General features: G+C 41.4%; 2 protein-coding genes across 3 annotated transcripts; both read left to right on the top strand.

The window, feature by feature from the left end:
• The first annotated feature begins 168 nt into the window (after window positions 1–168).
• Window positions 169–8,210, top strand: fam50a (family with sequence similarity 50 member A). The gene is made up of 13 exons (XM_035381415.1): window positions 169–460; window positions 1,280–1,364; window positions 1,625–1,724; window positions 2,396–2,556; window positions 2,851–2,927; window positions 3,232–3,298; window positions 3,854–3,915; window positions 4,142–4,218; window positions 4,945–4,999; window positions 5,124–5,172; window positions 6,414–6,484; window positions 6,948–7,058; window positions 7,881–8,210. The coding sequence occupies exons 1-13, from the start codon at window positions 350–352 to the stop codon at window positions 7,887–7,889; spliced, it is 1,035 nt and encodes a 344-aa protein (XP_035237306.1). The 5' UTR covers window positions 169–349; the 3' UTR covers window positions 7,890–8,210.
• A 713-nt stretch (window positions 8,211–8,923) lies between these two features.
• On the top strand, window positions 8,924–14,644 carry adtrp1 (androgen dependent TFPI regulating protein 1). 2 transcript variants are annotated; one of them, XM_035380496.1, is made up of 7 exons: window positions 8,924–9,137; window positions 10,379–10,516; window positions 10,653–10,754; window positions 11,878–11,993; window positions 12,485–12,642; window positions 13,025–13,109; window positions 13,662–14,644. In XM_035380496.1, the coding sequence occupies exons 1-6, from the start codon at window positions 8,985–8,987 to the stop codon at window positions 13,069–13,071; spliced, it is 714 nt and encodes a 237-aa protein (XP_035236387.1). In that variant the 5' UTR covers window positions 8,924–8,984; the 3' UTR covers window positions 13,072–13,109; window positions 13,662–14,644. The 2 variants fall into 2 exon arrangements, with proteins under 2 accessions (XP_035236387.1, XP_035236388.1); XM_035380497.1 differs by lacking the exon at window positions 13,025–13,109.
• The last annotated feature ends 4,765 nt before the right edge of the window (window positions 14,645–19,409 follow it).

Genomic DNA, 19,409 nt, shown 5'->3' with positions numbered 1-19,409 from the left:
CATAAATTATTAAAATTAAATAACTAACATTGGTATTATGGCCATGGATTCTTTATGTGGGTGGCCTGGTCTTCAAAACCAAACAGATAAATAAGATAAATTAGCTTCACGGAGAATGGCAATCCCTGGTCCCCTGGACAATACAGACACCAACAAGCCGGAATTAGAAGTGTGGACCAATCACAAGAGGCGGATGGAGAAGGCAGTGACGACATTCGTCTGCGACTGTTTTGTTGCGTTGAAAGTGGAGTGCGTATGTGTAGTGAACTGCGGGGTCTGTTTTCGCAACTCCGACATTAATTTGTTTGTATTTTCGAGCGGTTAGCTGTTTGTTTTAAACAGAAACGTTATGGCGCAGTATAAGGGAGCCGCCAGCGAAGCTGGAAGAGCGATGCAACTGATGAAAAAGCGAGAAAAGGAACGAGAACAACTGGAGCAACTCAAACAAAAAATAGCCGAGGTAACTAACGTTAGCTGATTAAAATTATTTTTAGAGTTTGGCTTTAAGAACAGTCTTCGTTAGCTTTGTATTGAAACAGATGCACATATAATCCAATGTAAATTGTCTAAAGTGGGGTAATGCACGAGCACTACGATAGTTGGTTGAGGTAGAACTTTTCCAGGGAGGCGAACTGTTAATGTTTAAATACCCAGCGTACTGAGCTCATCGATCCGACCGAATCCATATGACAGTAGAGGGGGGAACACGGCACTTTCCTCTGAATCATATTGTAAATTGATATTTCTTGTTGGTCAATATCAGCACGTGACTTTCAGAATCACTGATCAAATACATTTCTTGATCAGTGTGGAGACATGAAACTAGCATGTAGTTGTGCTGTCCAGAGTCCAGAGGGAGGCGCTATTTCATGAGTCTGGGAACACCCTAAGGTTGTAACTCTTCCTTCTTGGGTGACACCAAGGCCAACAGTCACCCTGCAGTTTTCCCATCCATGTCGCCTGTGTCACACTACATTAGATTTAGCTATATGCACCCCTCGGAAATCAGCTAACCTGCTTTATATTTTATTGTTTCTCTTATCTGCCTTTAATATTCCGCATATTAACTCTTAAACTGTGCTGTTCCATTGATTAGTTATGGATTTTTATTTTAGCATCTGGATAGAATACAGTTAGATGTGCAAAAGCTGTGAGGAGATGCGTGAAAGAGGCCTTCAAGTTACCTTGCCTGTTATTCTCCTCTTGCTCTCAAATGAAGCAACATTGTGGTTGCTTAGTGGAGACATGTAGAATATCTGGCCTCTGGTCTCTTCTCTAGGACAATATGGTGAAGTCCAACATCGATAAGAAATTTTCTGCCCATTATGATGCTGTGGAAGCAGAACTGAAGTCCAGCACTGTGGGTAAGCAGCTTTTTATTGATATGTGCAGCTGATCCTCCCTTATAATATTAAAGTTTTTCCAACATTCTGTTTGGTTGCAGCTGGTAATAAGTGACTGAGCGATAACCCAGAATCCCTGGCTGGCTTAAGCCCCTCCTACCCTGCATTGCTGTACTGCAGAGGCTATGTGATTGACAGCTTGTGACAGTGCTGGCTCTAACAATGTCAAGCCCACGTTTCTGTCTTAAAAAGTTCGGCTGACTTTGTTCTTTTCTCCGCAGGTCTGGTTACCCTCTATGACATGAAAGCCAAGCAGGAGGCGCTGGTGAAAGAGAGGGAGAAGCAACTGGCCAAGAAAGAACAGTCAAAAGAACTTCAGCTGTGAGTCACACATTTTATACATGTCAGATGATATTTAATAGAGTAAATAGTCAAGCTTTTTAAAATGTCAATATCTCTGATGAAAATTTTTTGTTGTGTTGAAAAGAAATAACTTTGTATACTTTAAAAACATATAAATTAAAAATTGTATTTTGTGTGGGGGTGGTTAAAAGATACACTTTATTGAACCCCGTGGGGTAATTAGAGGAAACAACCAGTTTGTCCCAAACACTTAAAACAGAGAAACTGTGTATTTTCATTAGAACATAGTCCTGAAGTATCTGTTTTGCTGCCATTGACTATGAGCTGTATTTTAAAAGATGTTGTGATTAGATGTAATATAACTGATTCAAAAATGCAGAAAAAGATTATTTCATTTCCCCTGGAGCTTACTGTTTTGATTTATATGGTTACACTCAGATCTCTTGTCTGAGATGATGATTATTATTATTATTATTATTTAGTTTTTGTTTATTTTTAAAATTTTATGCTTTAAGGGTTAGTTTTATGTGTTTTTATGTAAACATGTATTAAAATGAGTGTGTATTTAATATTTCTCTCTGGTATTGTGAGGGATGCTGACAGTTGGCATGATTGACAGGTGTAGAGTGAGGTCATTACAGGTCCTGACCCAGCCTAAACCTGCTCCGTGTCACTTCCTTTCGCTGCAGGAAGCTGGAGAAGCAGAAGGAAAGGAAGAGGAAGGAGGAAGAGAAGAGAAAGATTGCCAGCCTTTCATTTAATCCTGAAGATGAGGATGAAGATGAGGAGGAGGAGGAGGAGGAGGAGGAGGAAGAAGATGATGACAGGCTGGAAGATGAAGAAGAGGATTGTGAGTGTTTCCTGGATCAGTATTAATGAATGAACCCCACAGTTAGAGTAAACGGTGTCCTCCAAAATTATTGGAACTGCGGCCAATCATGGCCCATTCTGTGTCACTGTGGCCAATCAAGTCACAGTCCTGCATGGCTGCCAGCCAGTGCCATTGGCACAGTCTGGCCTCCATTCTGGACCTCTGACTGAATCTCTGTGAAAAGGGCTGCTGTGTATATGCTCACATAAGTATAACTGCGCCAGACAGACCAGGCCATTGTAGCAGTGTGGTGATGTCACTCTCGTCTTACAGATGTTCCAGCAAAGAAGAAGAAACTGGGCAAAAATCCGGATGTGGACACCAGCTTCCTGCCTGACCGGGATCGAGAGGTCAGTCAACTAAGCCCATCAGTTATCTCTGCCATCTGCTCATGGATATGAGGAAGTGACACGTAAATTTGCAGCTTGTATTTAAATGTGCAGAGTGTCTGTAAATGTGCACCATGTGACTAAAGGATGCATGTGTGCCTGTAGGAGAGGTGCCCACTGTCCATGGTCCTGATGGCCCCCTACCCCCCACCCCTCGCTTCTCCCTCACCATCCCCTCACCACCTCACCCCACCCCTGGCCTCTCCCTCACCTCTCTCTAATTTCCTTGTGGAGACATAACTGTTTTGTTCATGTTTCTGTTTAGGAAGAAGAGAACCGTATGAGAGAGGAGCTCAGGCAGGAATGGGAGCGTAAACAAGAGAAGATAAAAAGTAAGAAGCTACAAAAACTGCCAGTATTGTTCATTGGATTACTTTAGATCACCATAGATTATTTCAGACTACTTCAGATTATCTTTACATTAGATTACTGCTGATTACTTAGATTTGCATATACGACAGTAGATTACTTTAGATTACCTTAGATTACCATAGGTTATTTTACATTACCACTGATTACTTTATGGTTTTGTAGATTACCTTGTGCTATTCCTCAACATGAATAATTTAAAAAAGTAATGTCAAGAGAAACTGAAACATGGCAACTGTGACACTACTATGAGCTGCCCTCCATGTCAGCAGAACCACAGCATTTGCCCCTGCAGAACTGCAGCGTTTGCCCCTGTGTTTGCCCCTGCAGAACCACAGCATTTGCCCCTGTGTTTGCCCCTGCAGAACCGCTGCATTTGCCCCTGTGTTTGCCCCTGCAGGATATGCACATTATATGAGCAGTAGTAGTAATGTATTGCGGGAGGTATTTGAGCGACTCCGTCTGCATGTCGCCGCGTCTGCGTTTCCCCCTCAAAAGTGTGCTACCTGTCCTTGCAGGTGAGGAGATCGAGATCACCTTCAGCTACTGGGACGGCTCCGGGCACCGCAGGACTGTCAAGGTGCCGTGTTCATTTGAGTCTTCATAAAGTACAAAAAAAATCACTGGCCTCACACTGCACACTTGGGAACGTTTTTCACGTAAACTTGTGTGTACCTAGGGTATTGACTGAGGATCTTTGTTTTGTGTTTGATATTGTGTGAGTAGAATAGTGAATTAGGACCTTGGTTTCGTGTTTGTCACTGTGTGTATTGATGTTGCATCTTGGTTTTGTTTTTTACCTGCAGATGAAGAAAGGTAACACCATGCAGCAGTTTCTGCAGAAAGCTCTGGAAGTCCTCAGGAAAGACTTCAGTGAATTGAGGTAAAGCTGCAGCACACCCATAAACCCCTTCAGCTCTTACACTCTGCCCACTAACACACTGACACACCCCTTCAGCTCTTACACTCCGCCCACTGACACACTGACACACCCCTTCAGCTCTTACACTCTGCCCACTGACACACGGACACACCCCTTCAGCTCTTACACTCCGCCCACTAACACACTGACACACCCCTTCAGCTCTTACACTCCGCCCACTAACACACGGACACACCCCTTCAGCTCTTACACTCCGCCCACTAACACACTGACACACCCCTTCAGCTCTTACACTCTGCCCACTGACACACGGACACACCCCTTCAGCTCTTACACTCCGCCCACTAACACACTGACACACCCCTTCAGCTCTTACACTCTGCCCACTGACACCCGGACACACCCCTTCAGCTCTTACACTCCGCCCCCTAACACCCTGACACACCCCTTCAGCTCTTACACTCCGCCCACTGACACACGGACACACCCCTTCAGCTCTTACACTCCGCCCACTAACACCCTGACACACCCCTTCAGCTCTTACACTCCGCCCACTAACACCCTGACACACCCCTTCAGCTCTTACACTCTTTTGTTTGTGCATTTATCCTGCTCCCTAATGTGGCAGAATTGCTATTATGAATTTGGAGAAAAGGTTAAGAAGGTGACGTGTATGTTTGAAAAATTTTGCTTCCTGTGTGGGGCATAATTGTCTTTCTGTTCTAGGTCAGCTGGAGTGGAGCAGCTGATGTATATCAAAGAAGATCTCATCATTCCACATGTAAGAACCCAACACACTCCCAGTCATAGTAATAGATTTCACACGGACTGTGACCTGTGGCCTGAAGTTCCTGCTTAGATTTGTTCACCCACTTTTTTCCTGATATTGCTTGTTTCTCTTTCAGCATCACAGCTTCTATGACTTCATTGTGACAAAAGCCAGAGGCAAAAGTGGTGAGTTTTTAATTTGTGTTGTATTAAATCATTTCATGAAGAAGAGGTTACATGTACCCCCATTCCAGCACTTTTTGTAATTTGTGTTTGCCGTAATATTGTAGCTTGTTCTTCTCCCTAATTTGGCTTCGCATAAGTTAGGTCAGAATAATGTTCACTGCGTGAACTGAAGTGTGTTATTGGCTATAAATAGCTGTACCAAATTGGTATTGTACCTTATTGAACCTGTGTTTTGTAGTTGGCCAATGACCACGACATGCACTTTTGTACGTCGCTTTTGGATAAAAGCGTCTGCTAAATAAATGTAATGTAATGTAAGCGGTTGAAGCAGGGCATGAAAACTTTCTGCGCTGTGTAGGTAAGGGGTATGAGCCCCAGCCTATCATCCCAATATGGGCGTAGGACCGATTATAGCACACTTCTCAAAAATGCTTATTTTGTCCCCCCCACTTTTGGTTGTTTTCAAACATTTCATTGTGCACCAACATGCACGTTATGGCACGCAATGTAGAGCACCATTTTAATTCCTCCATCTTCATTCTCATCTCCTTGTATTTGCAGTCAATGACTTGACTTAAAATAATGCAGCAAGTGAAAAGGAAGGGCCCAGACATTAGGCATTTCTTTGAAAAACAACCTTAAGGACAACTAAGTTGCAGGAGCTATCAGCATCATTCAGTTTATGATCAAATAATCTTATAGGGGAATTGTTATTGGTATTGACTTATCAATGATAGCATTATTAAGGCAATTATTACATTTTTATGTTGTTTGTTGGCTATATAATAAAATCACTGCATGAAAGATATCTTTGCTGCAATGATTGCACCACTTTCCTACAATTTACTGGTAAACCAACCCATATAAATTCCAGATAATAATGCAGATAGAGCTAGGCTCCTTTTCACCTGGGAATTAAGTAACCTTTACCAGGCGGTGTAAACGTAGGCTGAAAGTCCGTCACTTAGAAGACACATTTTAACCAATAAAAGATAATACTGTTATTAAAAAATCTTATTCCCAATGGAAACCATCAGCCCTTTTGCAACCGTTTCTTCTAGTTTGTCAACCGCATTTAACATAGCATGTTTTGTCATTTCATTGGAATTTATTTTGTGTTTTTAAGCATTCAAAATGTTAACGTCTTTGATTGTTAGTCTAACCCCAAATAGCCTTGACTTGAGAGTGAATGTGGTCTGTGAATGTTGTGTGCAGCTTAACAACGTCTCTTTTGACCACAGGACCGCTGTTTAACTTCGATGTGCACGAGGATGTGCGGTTGCTAAGCGATGCCACTGTGGAAAAGGATGAGGTATGGTATTCGTACTTCCACATGCTTGATCCCTGTGACCACACAACCAGTTTTATAAAACTTGCATAATCGCATAGTTTGTAAACAAAAAAATTATATTTTTTAAAAACAATTACATATATACTGTAATTACATATATAAATACATAAATGTTTGTGGCCCTGTGATAATGGTGAACAGTGATGCTGCAGGGCTCCAAATGCAGATAGTGATGTCACAGTACAGGCTGTTTATTAATACACATGGTGCAGCTTATTATTGCACAGAGTGATGTCACAGTGCAGGCAGCTTATTAATGCATATGGTGATGTCATAGTGCAGGCAGCTTATTATTGCACACAGTGATGTCACAGTACATGCTATTAATGCACACGATGATGTCACAGTGCAGGCAGCTTATTATTGCACAGTGATGTCACAGTACAGGCAGTTTATTATGAGCCTGTTGCATTTCCCCCCGTAGTCTCATGCAGGCAAAGTGGTGCTTAGGAGCTGGTACGAGAAGAACAAGCACATCTTCCCTGCTAGCCGCTGGGAGCCGTATGACCCAGAGAAGAAATGGGACAAATATACCGTCAGTTCCCTTTTCTCTTCTTATTTATATTTACATGTTCAGTCGTCCATGTTTCTACACTGTCATGTAGTAGATTAAGTTAACTAATGCTTTTATGGAAACTCTTTGCCCTTTCTGCAAGTATAACTACCAAATCTTGGAAATCCTGTATTGCATTATGGGAAAGTTGCTGAGCATATCCATATGGAAAGTCATTTTAAAATGGGAAAATTATTACAAGTCTCAGTCATACAGTAAATGTATCTTTCTCGAATTAACAAACTATCAGTGTCTAGGAATAGTGCTACATCAGTTTAAAAAAGGCCAACAGGATACTGGGATATGTAGGAAAAATATAAATCAGTGGTTATACTGATGTTATATTCAATGCTTTTGTGAAACCACACTTTGAGTATTAAGCACAGAACTGGGCACCACGTTACCAGAAAGTTACAGAAGCTCAGAAAGAAGTTCAAAAATAAATCGGTTCCAGGTACGAAATGTAAAAGTTTGTAAGAAAAGATTAAAATACTTATTCTCTTCAGGCTTGTCAGGAGAACACAAAGGGGTGCAAGTCCAAGCTTAATACTGTGCTGGATGCTCTAGATGGGCTGAATGGCCTGTTCTCCTCATTATGTATTCTTAGGTTCTTGTGTTCTAGATGGGCAGGATGGCCTATTCTCCTCATTTTGTATTCATATGTTCTTGTGTAACGGAGAAAAACCTTAGAACTATTACAGGTCTTTTTCATTGTACGATGAACGTCCTCACAAAACACGCTTTCTTTTTGGTTTAATGCTGAATGCTTTATCACACTAACACTTTTTCTCTTTTATTTTTCAGATCCGGTGAAGAAAGAGAACAACCCTGTGTCATCTACCTTTGACATTTATATTACCCTTGAATATCTTTGTGTTAAACCTTGAACAAATTCACTCTTGTCTTTTTGATTTAGTTTGATTCTTGTAAACATAATATGGGGATTTCTCAAAAATGTTCACAAGTCATTTTAGAGTGGAAAGTAAATGTATTCCCTCTCTTTCTTACTCCTTTTATTTTCCTCTTTCCTGATCTATAAGATTTAATTGTGTGAGCTTAGTACTATGCTAGTTGTATATGAGCTTTGCAGCATGCTAGTTGTGGTATAAATAAACATTCACACCATTCACATTGCATGTTGTCGCTGTTTTTGGTGGATCCTGCTCTGCTAAATGAAATGTCTTTATTACTGAGAATGCAGAGGCCATCTAAATTCAGTTTACTGATGGCTGTCTAACACAGCCCTTTACTGATTTTTTTAACCTTTATTTTTAATTTTTTTAATCATACAAGATCATCTTGTTTTTAATGTAATTATGGGGGCAGCATTCCATGGAGCATAAAGGGCAAACACCAGGCCTGAACCCCCAAATAGCAAGTACATGAGGTAAAAAATCTTTTAAAAATTAAAAAAACTCCCAGTGGGTGGAGAACCCTCAAACAGTGGCAAGAAAATACTCCCCAATGGGACGAAATTTCAAGAGGAACCCAGCTACCCGGCATATTTTCATATGTATTTATGAAAAAGGGCGTTCAGAAATAAAATCGCCATTCGGAAATAAGTCCTTCGGAAAAATGTCATTATGAAATGAAAAAAGCCATTCGGAAATACATTATTATGAATTAAATTATAATCGGTTTATTGTGAAAAGGACAAGCATCATTTCAAAATAAAATTAACTATTGATCGATTTCATTATTTATATATTTATTTATATACTTACACATTTATTTATTTAATTTTGTTTACTCCTCCATATTTCTCAGGCTGAGTTGAGAATGTAATCAGACCGTCTTCCAATCCACACTCCAGTACAGTAGATGGCGATAAGCATCTGTAAGTCACCTTGTACCTGTACAGAATCCCAGCAAAGAAGTGGGAAATAACCACTATAGCTCAACAGTAGAATGGGTCCGAAATTGTGCTTCTTAATTCATTTGGCAATATTTGCGTGGTATATATTTACGCTTTGGTCTCATTGCTCTTTACAAAGTTCAAAGGTGCATCCTGGAATCGCTTTATACGGAGGTCGATGGAAATACTTGACTTTTATAAACCTCGTAAGTTAACATTGTCTTCTTGTATTGCATACTAGCCAGCAACCGGCGTTTGAACTGAAACGTTACTGTATTGTAAACTAGCTATAAATTATGCCATTTTATCAGCGATCAAGTTGAACGTATTCACTGGAAAGATGATAACGTGCCGCGTTTGAAAACTACTTCCGCGCAGTTTGGCAGGACTCGTAGCTGGGTTTTCCTGTTTAATTTACAACACAGTGACTTTCAGCACGGACATAGGTCGTTTGCGATCGATTGCCATTTACTATTGCTTTTTTAAGGGGAGAAACGTTTAAGATCCAATAACACACAACAGGGAACGTTTCTGTTTAAGCACTGGCCGCACTCAGGACGACCTTAATTTGCATGTACACATGAAAATGTGTTATCAAGGTACGCTACAAAACGTTTAGCCGGTTAACGCACCTGTCAAACAGGTTCATCTCTCACACTTGTTTTAGTGGAGAAACAGACAAGCAGGTAACTACTGTGTATCAGAATGCCAGCAAAGACTAACTGTCAGTCTACTTGCGACTAGCTCAATTTTTAGCGTGTCGCGTGTTGATGTGGCCAGGTTCCAGTATGAGCAAACAAACCGCTTGCAACAAATTTCCTCTCAATTTGACGAGGCTACAAACACATCGAGGCATTTGTTGTTTTAAAAACCATACTTTATTTTTGAGTAAAAGGGAATTTAACCTTCACAGTATTAATACCCTGAAATCCCCGCTAAAGCCGTTGTTATAATCCATTATCTTTATCGGTTAGGCAAGCGTCATAATTATGTAAATCACAAATGAATGTTGACAAAAATATTTTTTACATCAAAGTTGGTATGTAGGCTTTTGCGACATACTCCAGCAAAACTGCGTTGGAAAGTAGCCTATTTAAATACAGGTTGCTCTGCGCTGGTCGAATGAAAGGCATCGTTCAACCTGGTGAAAGGATCATATGAAATATTGTATGAGCATTTGATACAAAGCAAGAGCTCTTACCATTTGGGTTAAGTGTGTTTTTAGCGTATAAGTTGTGCTTTTTGTTGAAAATATAGATTTGAAACAAATGGAAAATCTATATTGGCTACATATAAGTGAAAGATAATCATCACGTCAGTGTATTTATTTTTGCAAAGTAACTTAGTAGATTTGCTTGGAAGTCATTTTAAAGATGTGCATCCCAGTAAGTGAAGAAATGTGTGTGCAGGGGAAATGCGTTTCTACATTTCAGTGGTTGTTCTGCAGGTTCTACACACAGTCTTCTTTGGAATCTGTTTTTTGACCGACGCAATCCAACTACTACTAGCCCCTAAAAGAGTTCCCTTGCGCCTTATCAAAATAAGAGATGCTGTCTTCACTACACTGGTGTTTCCGGTTGGGATGGTGAGTGCAAATTACGTCGGGTCATTTTAAAACCTGTGAGTGGTGTATGTTTTCTGATGCCTCAGTTTGAGTGTTGACTGGCGCTCAAATGTGGAGTATAAATAAGAGATTCTAACTGTGTCCTCTCTTCCTGCAGTTTGTGGTTATTTCCTTCTGGTCACTGTATACCTATGATCGGGAACTGGTATATCCCAAATTTCTTGATGACATTATTCCCACCTGGCTGAACCATGCATTAGTAAGTATTTCTAAGCATTTACTCATTTTGGATGTGTCAGGTACGTATAGCTACTGGGAGCTATGTCAGAAATCCTGACAGTGATAAAAATCAGTTCAAAGGTGCACTCCTGAGTGATGGCTGCAGTCAGACACAAAACACTAAATCATTATAAGACATAAATGATCCAGTCAAGAGTGTAAAAAGCTATGAAAATTCCATTCATTATTCATTATCTATACCCGCTTATCCTGGGCAGAGTAGCAGGGGGTGCTGGAGCCTATCCCAGCATGTATTGGGCGAGTAGGCAGCAATACACCCTGGACAGGTTGTCAATCTATCGCAGGGCACACACACCATTCACTCACACACTCATACCTACGGGCAATTTAGAGTTTCGAATTAGCCAATCTGCATGTCTTTGGACTGTGAGAGGAAACCGGAGTACCCGGAGGAAACCCACACGAACACGGGGAGAACATGCAAACTCCACACAGAAAGGCCCCAAGCCGAGATTTAAACCCAAGATCTTGCCATGAGAGGACAGTGCTACCCACTGCACCACAGTACCACCCCTACCACCGATCTCTAATAACCGATCTCACTTAACTAATTAGTGAAACAAGCAATACAGTAAATAACAAACAATTCATTATCTAACAATTACAAATGACACAATATTTGCAGCAACTGTGGGTAATACAAATATATACAGTTATGTAAATTGATAGAAACTAATTAGAACTGTTTGAAAAATCTTTTTCTGGAATGAACGTTATTCCAAAGCTGTCCACTGAAGGACACAGCTGGAATACAGCAGTAACAGTGGTGTCACAGCTGGAATACAGCAGTAACAGTGGTGTCACAGCTGGAATACAGCAGTAACAGTGGTGTCACAGCTGGAATAAAGCAGTAACCGTGGTGTCATAGCTGGAATAAAGCAGTAACAGTGGTGTCACAGCTGGAATACAGCAGTAACAGTGGTGTCACAGCTGGAATACAGCAGTAACAGTGGTGTCACAGCTGGAATAAAGCAGTAACCGTGGTGTTGCAGCTGGAATAAAGCAGTAACCGTGGTGTTACACACAGCTGGAATACAGCAGTAACAGTGCAGTTACAAACAGCTGACTCTCTTCCCTTCCAGCACACTGGGATCCTGCCTCTGCTCCTAATCCAGCTCTGCCTGCAGCATCATCAGTACCCCAGCAGGGGCAAAGGGATCCTTGGCCTGGCTCTCTTTGATGTTCTTTATCTGGCCTGGTAAAGTACAATGTACATACAGCACAGTACAACCATTACAAGCTGGACTTCATTATCCTGCCCGATAATGCTCTTTTGGCTGAATGGAAGCAAATCCCTGCAGCAATGATCCAACACCTAGTATAAAGCCTTCCCAGGAGAGTGGAGGTTGTTATAGAACCAAAGGACCAACTCCATATTAAGGCCCATAATTTTGGATGAGATGTTGGATGTCAGGTGTCCACATACTTTTGGCCATGTAGTGTATATAGTAGTCGTGTTTGTCAGTTATTGTTCATATAAATAAGATATAAATAAGCACTTATGTTGCTCCTACACTGGAACTCATCTAGAACTCATCAAAAATTATCTGCCAAATTAATGTAATATAATGTGCTTGTGGTCGGTGTCTGTATATTAGCACGCATGCTGCATACCTGCATCTCCACAGCCACAGAATAGGACCAGCTGACAGCTGTTAACTGAGGTGCTTCTGTGTGTGTGGCTGCCAGGGTTTTGTGGGTACACCATGCCTCTGGGATCTGGGTGTACCCCATTATGGCTAAGCTCAGCCCTGGTGGACTTGTGCTGTTCTTCGCTGGCGCTGCACTGACCATGGCCCCCCTCTACCTGCTGGGAGAGAGGCTCAGCACTGCATTCTGGGAAACAGGTAGGGAAAAAAAAGACTGCGTTGCATTCTTGGAAATCGCAGGTAGGCAACTGAAAGGCTGCAGTGCATTCTGAGAAACAGCAGGTAGGAAAGAGTGCCTACAGTGCATTCTGGGAAACAGCCAGGAGGAAAGAGAGAGGCCTTAGTGCGTTCTGGGAAACAGCAGGGAGGAAAAAGATGCTGCAGTGTATTCTGGGAAACGAGGTAGGAAAGACAGTCATTACAGTCATGGCTCACTCCAACTCAGAGACAGGAACAGCTTGCTCTTGCCCTTAAAATGTCTTATTTAATCATTTTTTATCGTTTGCTAGCTTATGCTGGTAGCAACCTAAGCACAATATTAGATGTTATTCCAACATAATGTCATGTTCACCATTTGCAGATTTCATAAGCGTCCCGAACAGACACAGGCATGCTCCTGAGCAGTAGGCCAGAGGCTGGGGCGGGACAGCACAGAGCAGCCTTCGGTAGGCCAGAGGCTGGGGCGGGACGGCACAGAGCAGCCTTCGGTAGGCCAGAGGCTGGGGCGGGACGGCACAGAGCAGCCTTCGGTAGGCCAGAGGCTGGGGCGGGACAGCACAGAGCAGCCTTCGGTAGGCCAGAGGCTGGGGTGGGACAGCACAGAGCAGCCTTCAGTAGGCCAGAGGCTGGGGTGGGACAGCACAGAGCAGCCTTCGGTAGGCCAGAGGCTGGGGTGGGACAGCACAGAGCAGCCTTCGGTAGGCCAGAGGCTGGGGCGGGACAGCACAGAGCAGCCTTCGGTAGGCCAGAGGTAGCATCTCAAATGTACACGGGCAAATATGAACAACTACATAATTATTCATTATCATTATTAGTACACATGGAAATGATGACCCGAGTGTCCAGAAAAGACTTGATAGAATAAATTGATTGTACTTATTTCCTAATTTTGCTGACATGGAAAATTTGCATATTTTACTGAGGCAGGTCAGGGGAGTTGTGTGTTTATTCCTTCTGTGAAAGTGCTCACAGACCACACATATTTTTTCTCTTTTCAGGGACAGAAAAAAAAAAGAAATAGGAGAATCTCAAAGAAAACTGGTGGACCAGGGGTTGTTGATCAGGAAGGACTGTATGCAAGACTCCAGGAGACCTTTACCCAATGAGGGATCATAATTTACCATGAGTCCAGCTGCTTTTCAGTTCAAAGTGTCAATCCAAAAACATTCCATATTTGATATCCGTTTACTCTGCGATTGTTTTTAGCAATATTGATTTAATTTGTTTGAGTTCTGTAATTGTTCCTCTATGTGCTATGTCCCACTGGTGGTATTGAAATATAATGAAGCATGCACAGGAAATTGCATGAAAGGGAGCAAGCACCTAATATCCAAGAACCATCTTCAAAATTAGGTTTGATATGTTGCTCAATATTACCATGTCAGAGGACATTGTTGGTTGTCTCTAGGCAGTAGGCCTTCTCCAAAATACGCAACCAATAAATTATCTTAAAAGAAAAATAAGCACTCACTGTACTCCTAGTAATAGCTTTGTTTCAAATGGAACTCCAGTATTTGGAATGTGAGAATGAACTTTTATGATCACCAGTCGAATCCATCAAAATGGAAAAATTAAGGATGGACACTTTGAGTAGCCTATAATAGTTGAGGAATCTCTCTTTTTAATGTTTGTTAAAGTATGTACCATTTTGTACAGAAGCCCTAATAGGCCATGGATTCATACAGTTTATTTACTTTGTTTTCTCGTGATAATGAACTGTCTGTTTTCTCAAGATCTCAAATTATTTACGCCAGTATCACAAAATAACAAAATTGTTTTCGAGGTAACGGCATAAAAGGTTACTAATGCAATTATGACATGTCCAAATGTTATTTAATTAAAATATATATTTTTAATCTCGATGGTATATTAGCTATACATGTTCTCAACTTTCCGCCATAAATACACCTTAGAAATGCTTTGGCTTCTCTTTCTGAGCAACAGACAAAAAGGAACCTTAAAAATAAATCTAGATAAAGGCTTCTGTTTGTATTGCCAGGTTCAAAGTGCAAAACATACAGGAACGAAAGACAGCTCAGGCCATAGGCTGGGAGAAACTCAGTACAACAACACACACAAAGACTGAGCACCACTGAACACAAACACAGGTCTGACACAAAGACTGAGCACCACTGAACACAAACGCAGGTCTAACACAAAGACTGAGCACCACTGAACGCAAACGCAGGTCTAACACAAAGACTGAGCACCACTGAACACAAACGCAGGTCTAACACAAAGACTGAGCACCACTGAACACAAACGCAGGTCTAACACAAAGACTGAGCACCACTGAAAGCAAACGCAGGTCAAACACAAAGACTGAGCACCACTGAACACAAACGCAGGTCTAACACAAAGACTGAGCTCCACTGAACGCAAACGCAGGTCTAACACAAAGACTGAGCACCACTGAAAGCAAACGCAGGTCTAACACAAAGACTGAGCACCACTGAACACAAACGCAGGTCTAACACAAAGACTGAGCACCACTGAACACACACGCAGGTCTAACACAAAGACTGAGCACCACTGAACACAAACGCAGGTCAAACACAAAGACTGAGCACCACTGAACACAAACGCAGGTCTAACACAAAGACTGAGCACCACTGAACGCAAACGCAGGTCTAACACAAAGACTGAGCACCACTGAACACAAACGCAGGTCAAACACAAAGACTGAGCACCACTGAACACAAACGCAGGTCTAACACAAAGACTGAGCACCACTGAACGCAAACGCAGGTCTAACACAAAGACTGAGCACCACTGAACGCAAACGCAGGTCTAACACAAAGACTGAGCACCACTGAACACACACGCAGGTCTAACACAAAGACTGAGCACCACTGAACGCAAACGCAGGTCTGATGTACACAGGTCAATTCCACACACGAGCAGCCGATAAGCCCAAACAGGAGGAAGCCATCAATCTTGATAACCTGCAAAGTTCCAAAGGCCAAGAACGTCCAAATGGGAATGTGTCCCCCTGCTGGCCAAAAAGGGAAACAACCAGAGACCTCACGTTACAAAATCATGCTACTGAAAATAAATAATATTGCATTAGAGCAATATTTTTAAAGGATATTGTAAGGATTTGTGTCGCAGGAAGGAAAAACAAGCATCTTGCCCTTTGGTCTGATTTATGTATTTATTTATTTATCGGCAACATGCATACCCAAGATCAGGTAAAACTGCAGCACACGATGTGGGGTTGTTGGGACTGATCAGGCATCAGCTGCACAGCTGTGTGAAAATCTTATCCTGAAAAGGGCTGGGCAAGTCCTCGGTGATCCTGCTCACCCTCTCCACAAGTTACAAACAAACAGTCAGAAAAAAGCCAGGATACTTTAAAAACAAATAAGAACTACTAGGTTTATCTTTAGTCTCTACAGCAATGAGATCATTTTTAAAAACTACACTACTTGATGCTCAAACAATAACTACTTAATTTATATAATAATATAAATCAAATATTAATAAATATTTAAATTAGATTTTACCCCATTAGTGATAAACTTTTTTTAAGTAAAAGTATTGCTTTTCCTCAAAAATTTACATTGACTATGAATCTCCATCAGCCATGTTGTGTTTATATCTGTGCCCTTCTTTTTTCTCAAGAATACAATTCTCAGCCAGTTGCTCATTTGAGTTACATTAAAGAAAGGGCTGGCATTGTTGTTTGGGACACGGCTCCACCAGAGAGTCAGTTGAGCCTAACCAGCACTAGACCGAAGAAACCCTGCTATCCATCTCAAAAGCTGAGAGATAAAAGCTGTGCGAAGATAAGAGAGAGCTTTTACTCAGTGGAGACAGCTGGACGACTTGAAAGGGCCGAAAAGTGACATAGAGTCGGCAGACCTTCTCAACGGGTAACAATGTTGTAACATTTCTCCTTACTGTAAAACATCCCTGGCTTGCTTACATTCGGGACACTGAATCAATCACCGTTTTCATCGCATCACTTTCAACATAAGCAATATTGGAAGCACTGTCCTAAAATTTCTGTCCTGCTAGCGTAGAAATCTGTTGTCACAGTGGCACAATGAAATGGAGAAATGCCATCTTTGGGGGAAAAAAAGTCTATATGCTGTCACTGCATTCAGATCACTGGTGGTAAAAGTACTCAAATATCACACTTGCGTTAAGGTAAAGATAAACCATTAAATAATTACTCTAGTAGAAGTGCAGTTCACCTATTTTTAAAAATACTTGAGTCAAAGTCTCCATGTATCTGGGTTTTAATGTACTCAAATTTTCAAAAGTACAATTTGAAAAACCATTTTGTAATAAAACAAAACTGGCCATTTTATAAAATATCTAACATCTCTGTATAGTGTAAAGATGTAAGGTGCCACATTGCCAGTTGAAAAAAGGGGCAAGCATGTTTGAATTTTCTAGTGCCTTGTTGACCCCGAGATGAGAAATAAGTGCCTTCACTTACTGTAGTAGGTAATGCCCCAGGCTCTGCTCTCTATAGCTGCATGCAAGTAACAAATACACCAATACAATTGTATTGTAAACGTAAGTAATGGTAAATGGTAAATGGACTGCATTTATATAGCGCTTTTATCCAAAGCGCTTTACAATTGATGCCTCTCATTCGCCAGAGCAGTTAGCGGTTGGGGGTTAGGTGTCTTGCTCAAGGACACTTCGACATGCCCAGCGCGGGGTTTGAACCGGCAACCCTCCGACTGCCAGACAACCGGTCTTACCTCCTGAGCTATGTCGCCCCCGGTAAGTATACCTAATAAAAGTTAACTTAGTTCCTAGTTTTCTGTAAGGGGAGTCTTATTTCAAAAAGGGAATTATCTAAACTCAATGATAAATAATTTAACAAGACAAACTCATCATAACTAAATGAATTGGAATGACCGTCATATGTGGTGCTGATGGGTCATTATCAGGTGGGAGTGTTCTGGCAGGGAGGTTCCTGGTATCTGCGTTCCCTCGAACGTAGTGCCAACTGTAAAGTTTGGTGGAGGGGGAATAATGGTCTAGGGCTGTTTTGCATGGTTTGGGCTAGGCCCCTTAGTTCCAGTGAACAGAAACCTTAATGCTGCAGCACACAATTACATTCTAGAGAATTATGCCCTTCCAACATTGTGGCAACAGTTTGGGGAATGATCTTTATTGTTTCAGCATGACAAGGCCCCGTGCACAAAGCAAGGTCCATAAAGAAATGGTTTGCTGAGTTTGGTGGGGAAGAACTTATTGGCCTGCACAGAGCCCTGACCTCAACCCCAACAAACGACTGCGAGCCAGGCCTTATGTCCATCATCAGTGCCCGACGTCAATAATGCTCTTGTGGCTGAATGGAAGCAAATCCCTGCAGCCATGTTCCAAAATCTAGTGTAAATCCTTCCCAGAAGAGTGGAGGCTGTTACAACACCAAAGGGGGATCCAACTCCATATTACTGCCCATGGTCTTGGAATGAGATGTTCAACGAGTAGGTCTACATATGCATGTGATGTTCAGGTTTCCACATACATTTGGAAATTTAGTGTAGGTTACAGAGTTTGAAAAATATTGCATTTGTCAATTGTTACGTGACCTGAAAAGGGCAGCGGCACTTCCATTTATTTCTATATAAAGAGTTTGATTCTGTTTTTGGAGAACGATTCATCTCCCCTTTCTAGCAAAGCTGTTATCAACAGTTATCTGAGTTGATTCCACCCAAGATTAATTAATCAAATCGTAATGCACGTTCGTGAAACGGAGGAAGCCCGAATTGAAATAATGACATGGTTTAATAAGACAGGCGTGAAATTACCATGAACGTGAAACAGGGTACAGGGGTGTTTGCGCAAGGCGGTGATTATTTACAGACCTAATTATTCCGCGGGCTTTCTTCGTGGATACATAATACGAAATATATAGATTGTCGACGGAGGGAGTGCAGTACACTACATATGCAAGCTTCTTGTGCCCTACGCGTCCATATCTATTTTTCTTAATTATGGAACAATGGCTTAAGTCCCATAATTCTTTAATTTATATAAAAAAAATAATTTAAAAAAACTTTGATGTGATTACTTCGGGAAATTTTTTAAATATCCAGCGTAAAGTGTAAGGTTTAGGATCTCTAGAATGAGGAGCTATCACATTAGAAATAAACTATAGGAGAATTCGTGAGTGTAGAGTTATTCGTTAGTGGTGGTATGGTAAGGTAGCCTAACGACTTACTCTTAGCATCTTTTTGCAAAGCCTTGTCCCTGGCTTTGTTGGCGGCGACGCCGTTACTTCATGAAATTATGATTGCTTTACGGTCTTCATGTCCGTCCATTATGTCCGTCCATATCAGAAGAGTTTTTTCCTCAGGTGAGAAATACACTGCTGAAATACGGTCCATGTTTTTGTGTTATAGCCTAGGCTCATTTTTGCAGACACGGCCACTTTTATGGGAACGCGCAGATAACTTGATTAACCCGTGTTCACTTAGCAAGTCGATAACCACCTTCGTGATACAGGTGTTACACCGAAATCTGTGACCGATCTATGAAATTAACTATAAACTGTTTCTAAAAATGTGTATTTGTGCCTGCATGCACAGTGTGACATTTAGTGATTTAGTTATATCCGCGGTCACAGATTTCGGTGTAACACCTGATAGGTTTTATGGAGCCAGTTATGCAAATAAACTCTGGGTATGTTAAACTTTCTTCGTAGTATACCCCCGAAGCCTTGATGTATTTTGAAAACAGAATAATTATATTCTGTCAAAAGTCACAAACATTAAAAT

This window comes from Anguilla anguilla, chromosome 11 (assembly GCF_013347855.1).
Source record: "Anguilla anguilla isolate fAngAng1 chromosome 11, fAngAng1.pri, whole genome shotgun sequence".
NCBI lineage: Eukaryota > Metazoa > Chordata > Actinopteri > Anguilliformes > Anguillidae > Anguilla > Anguilla anguilla.
Note: the sequence above shows the minus strand (reverse complement) of the source record. Positions and strands in the feature narration are given on the sequence as shown.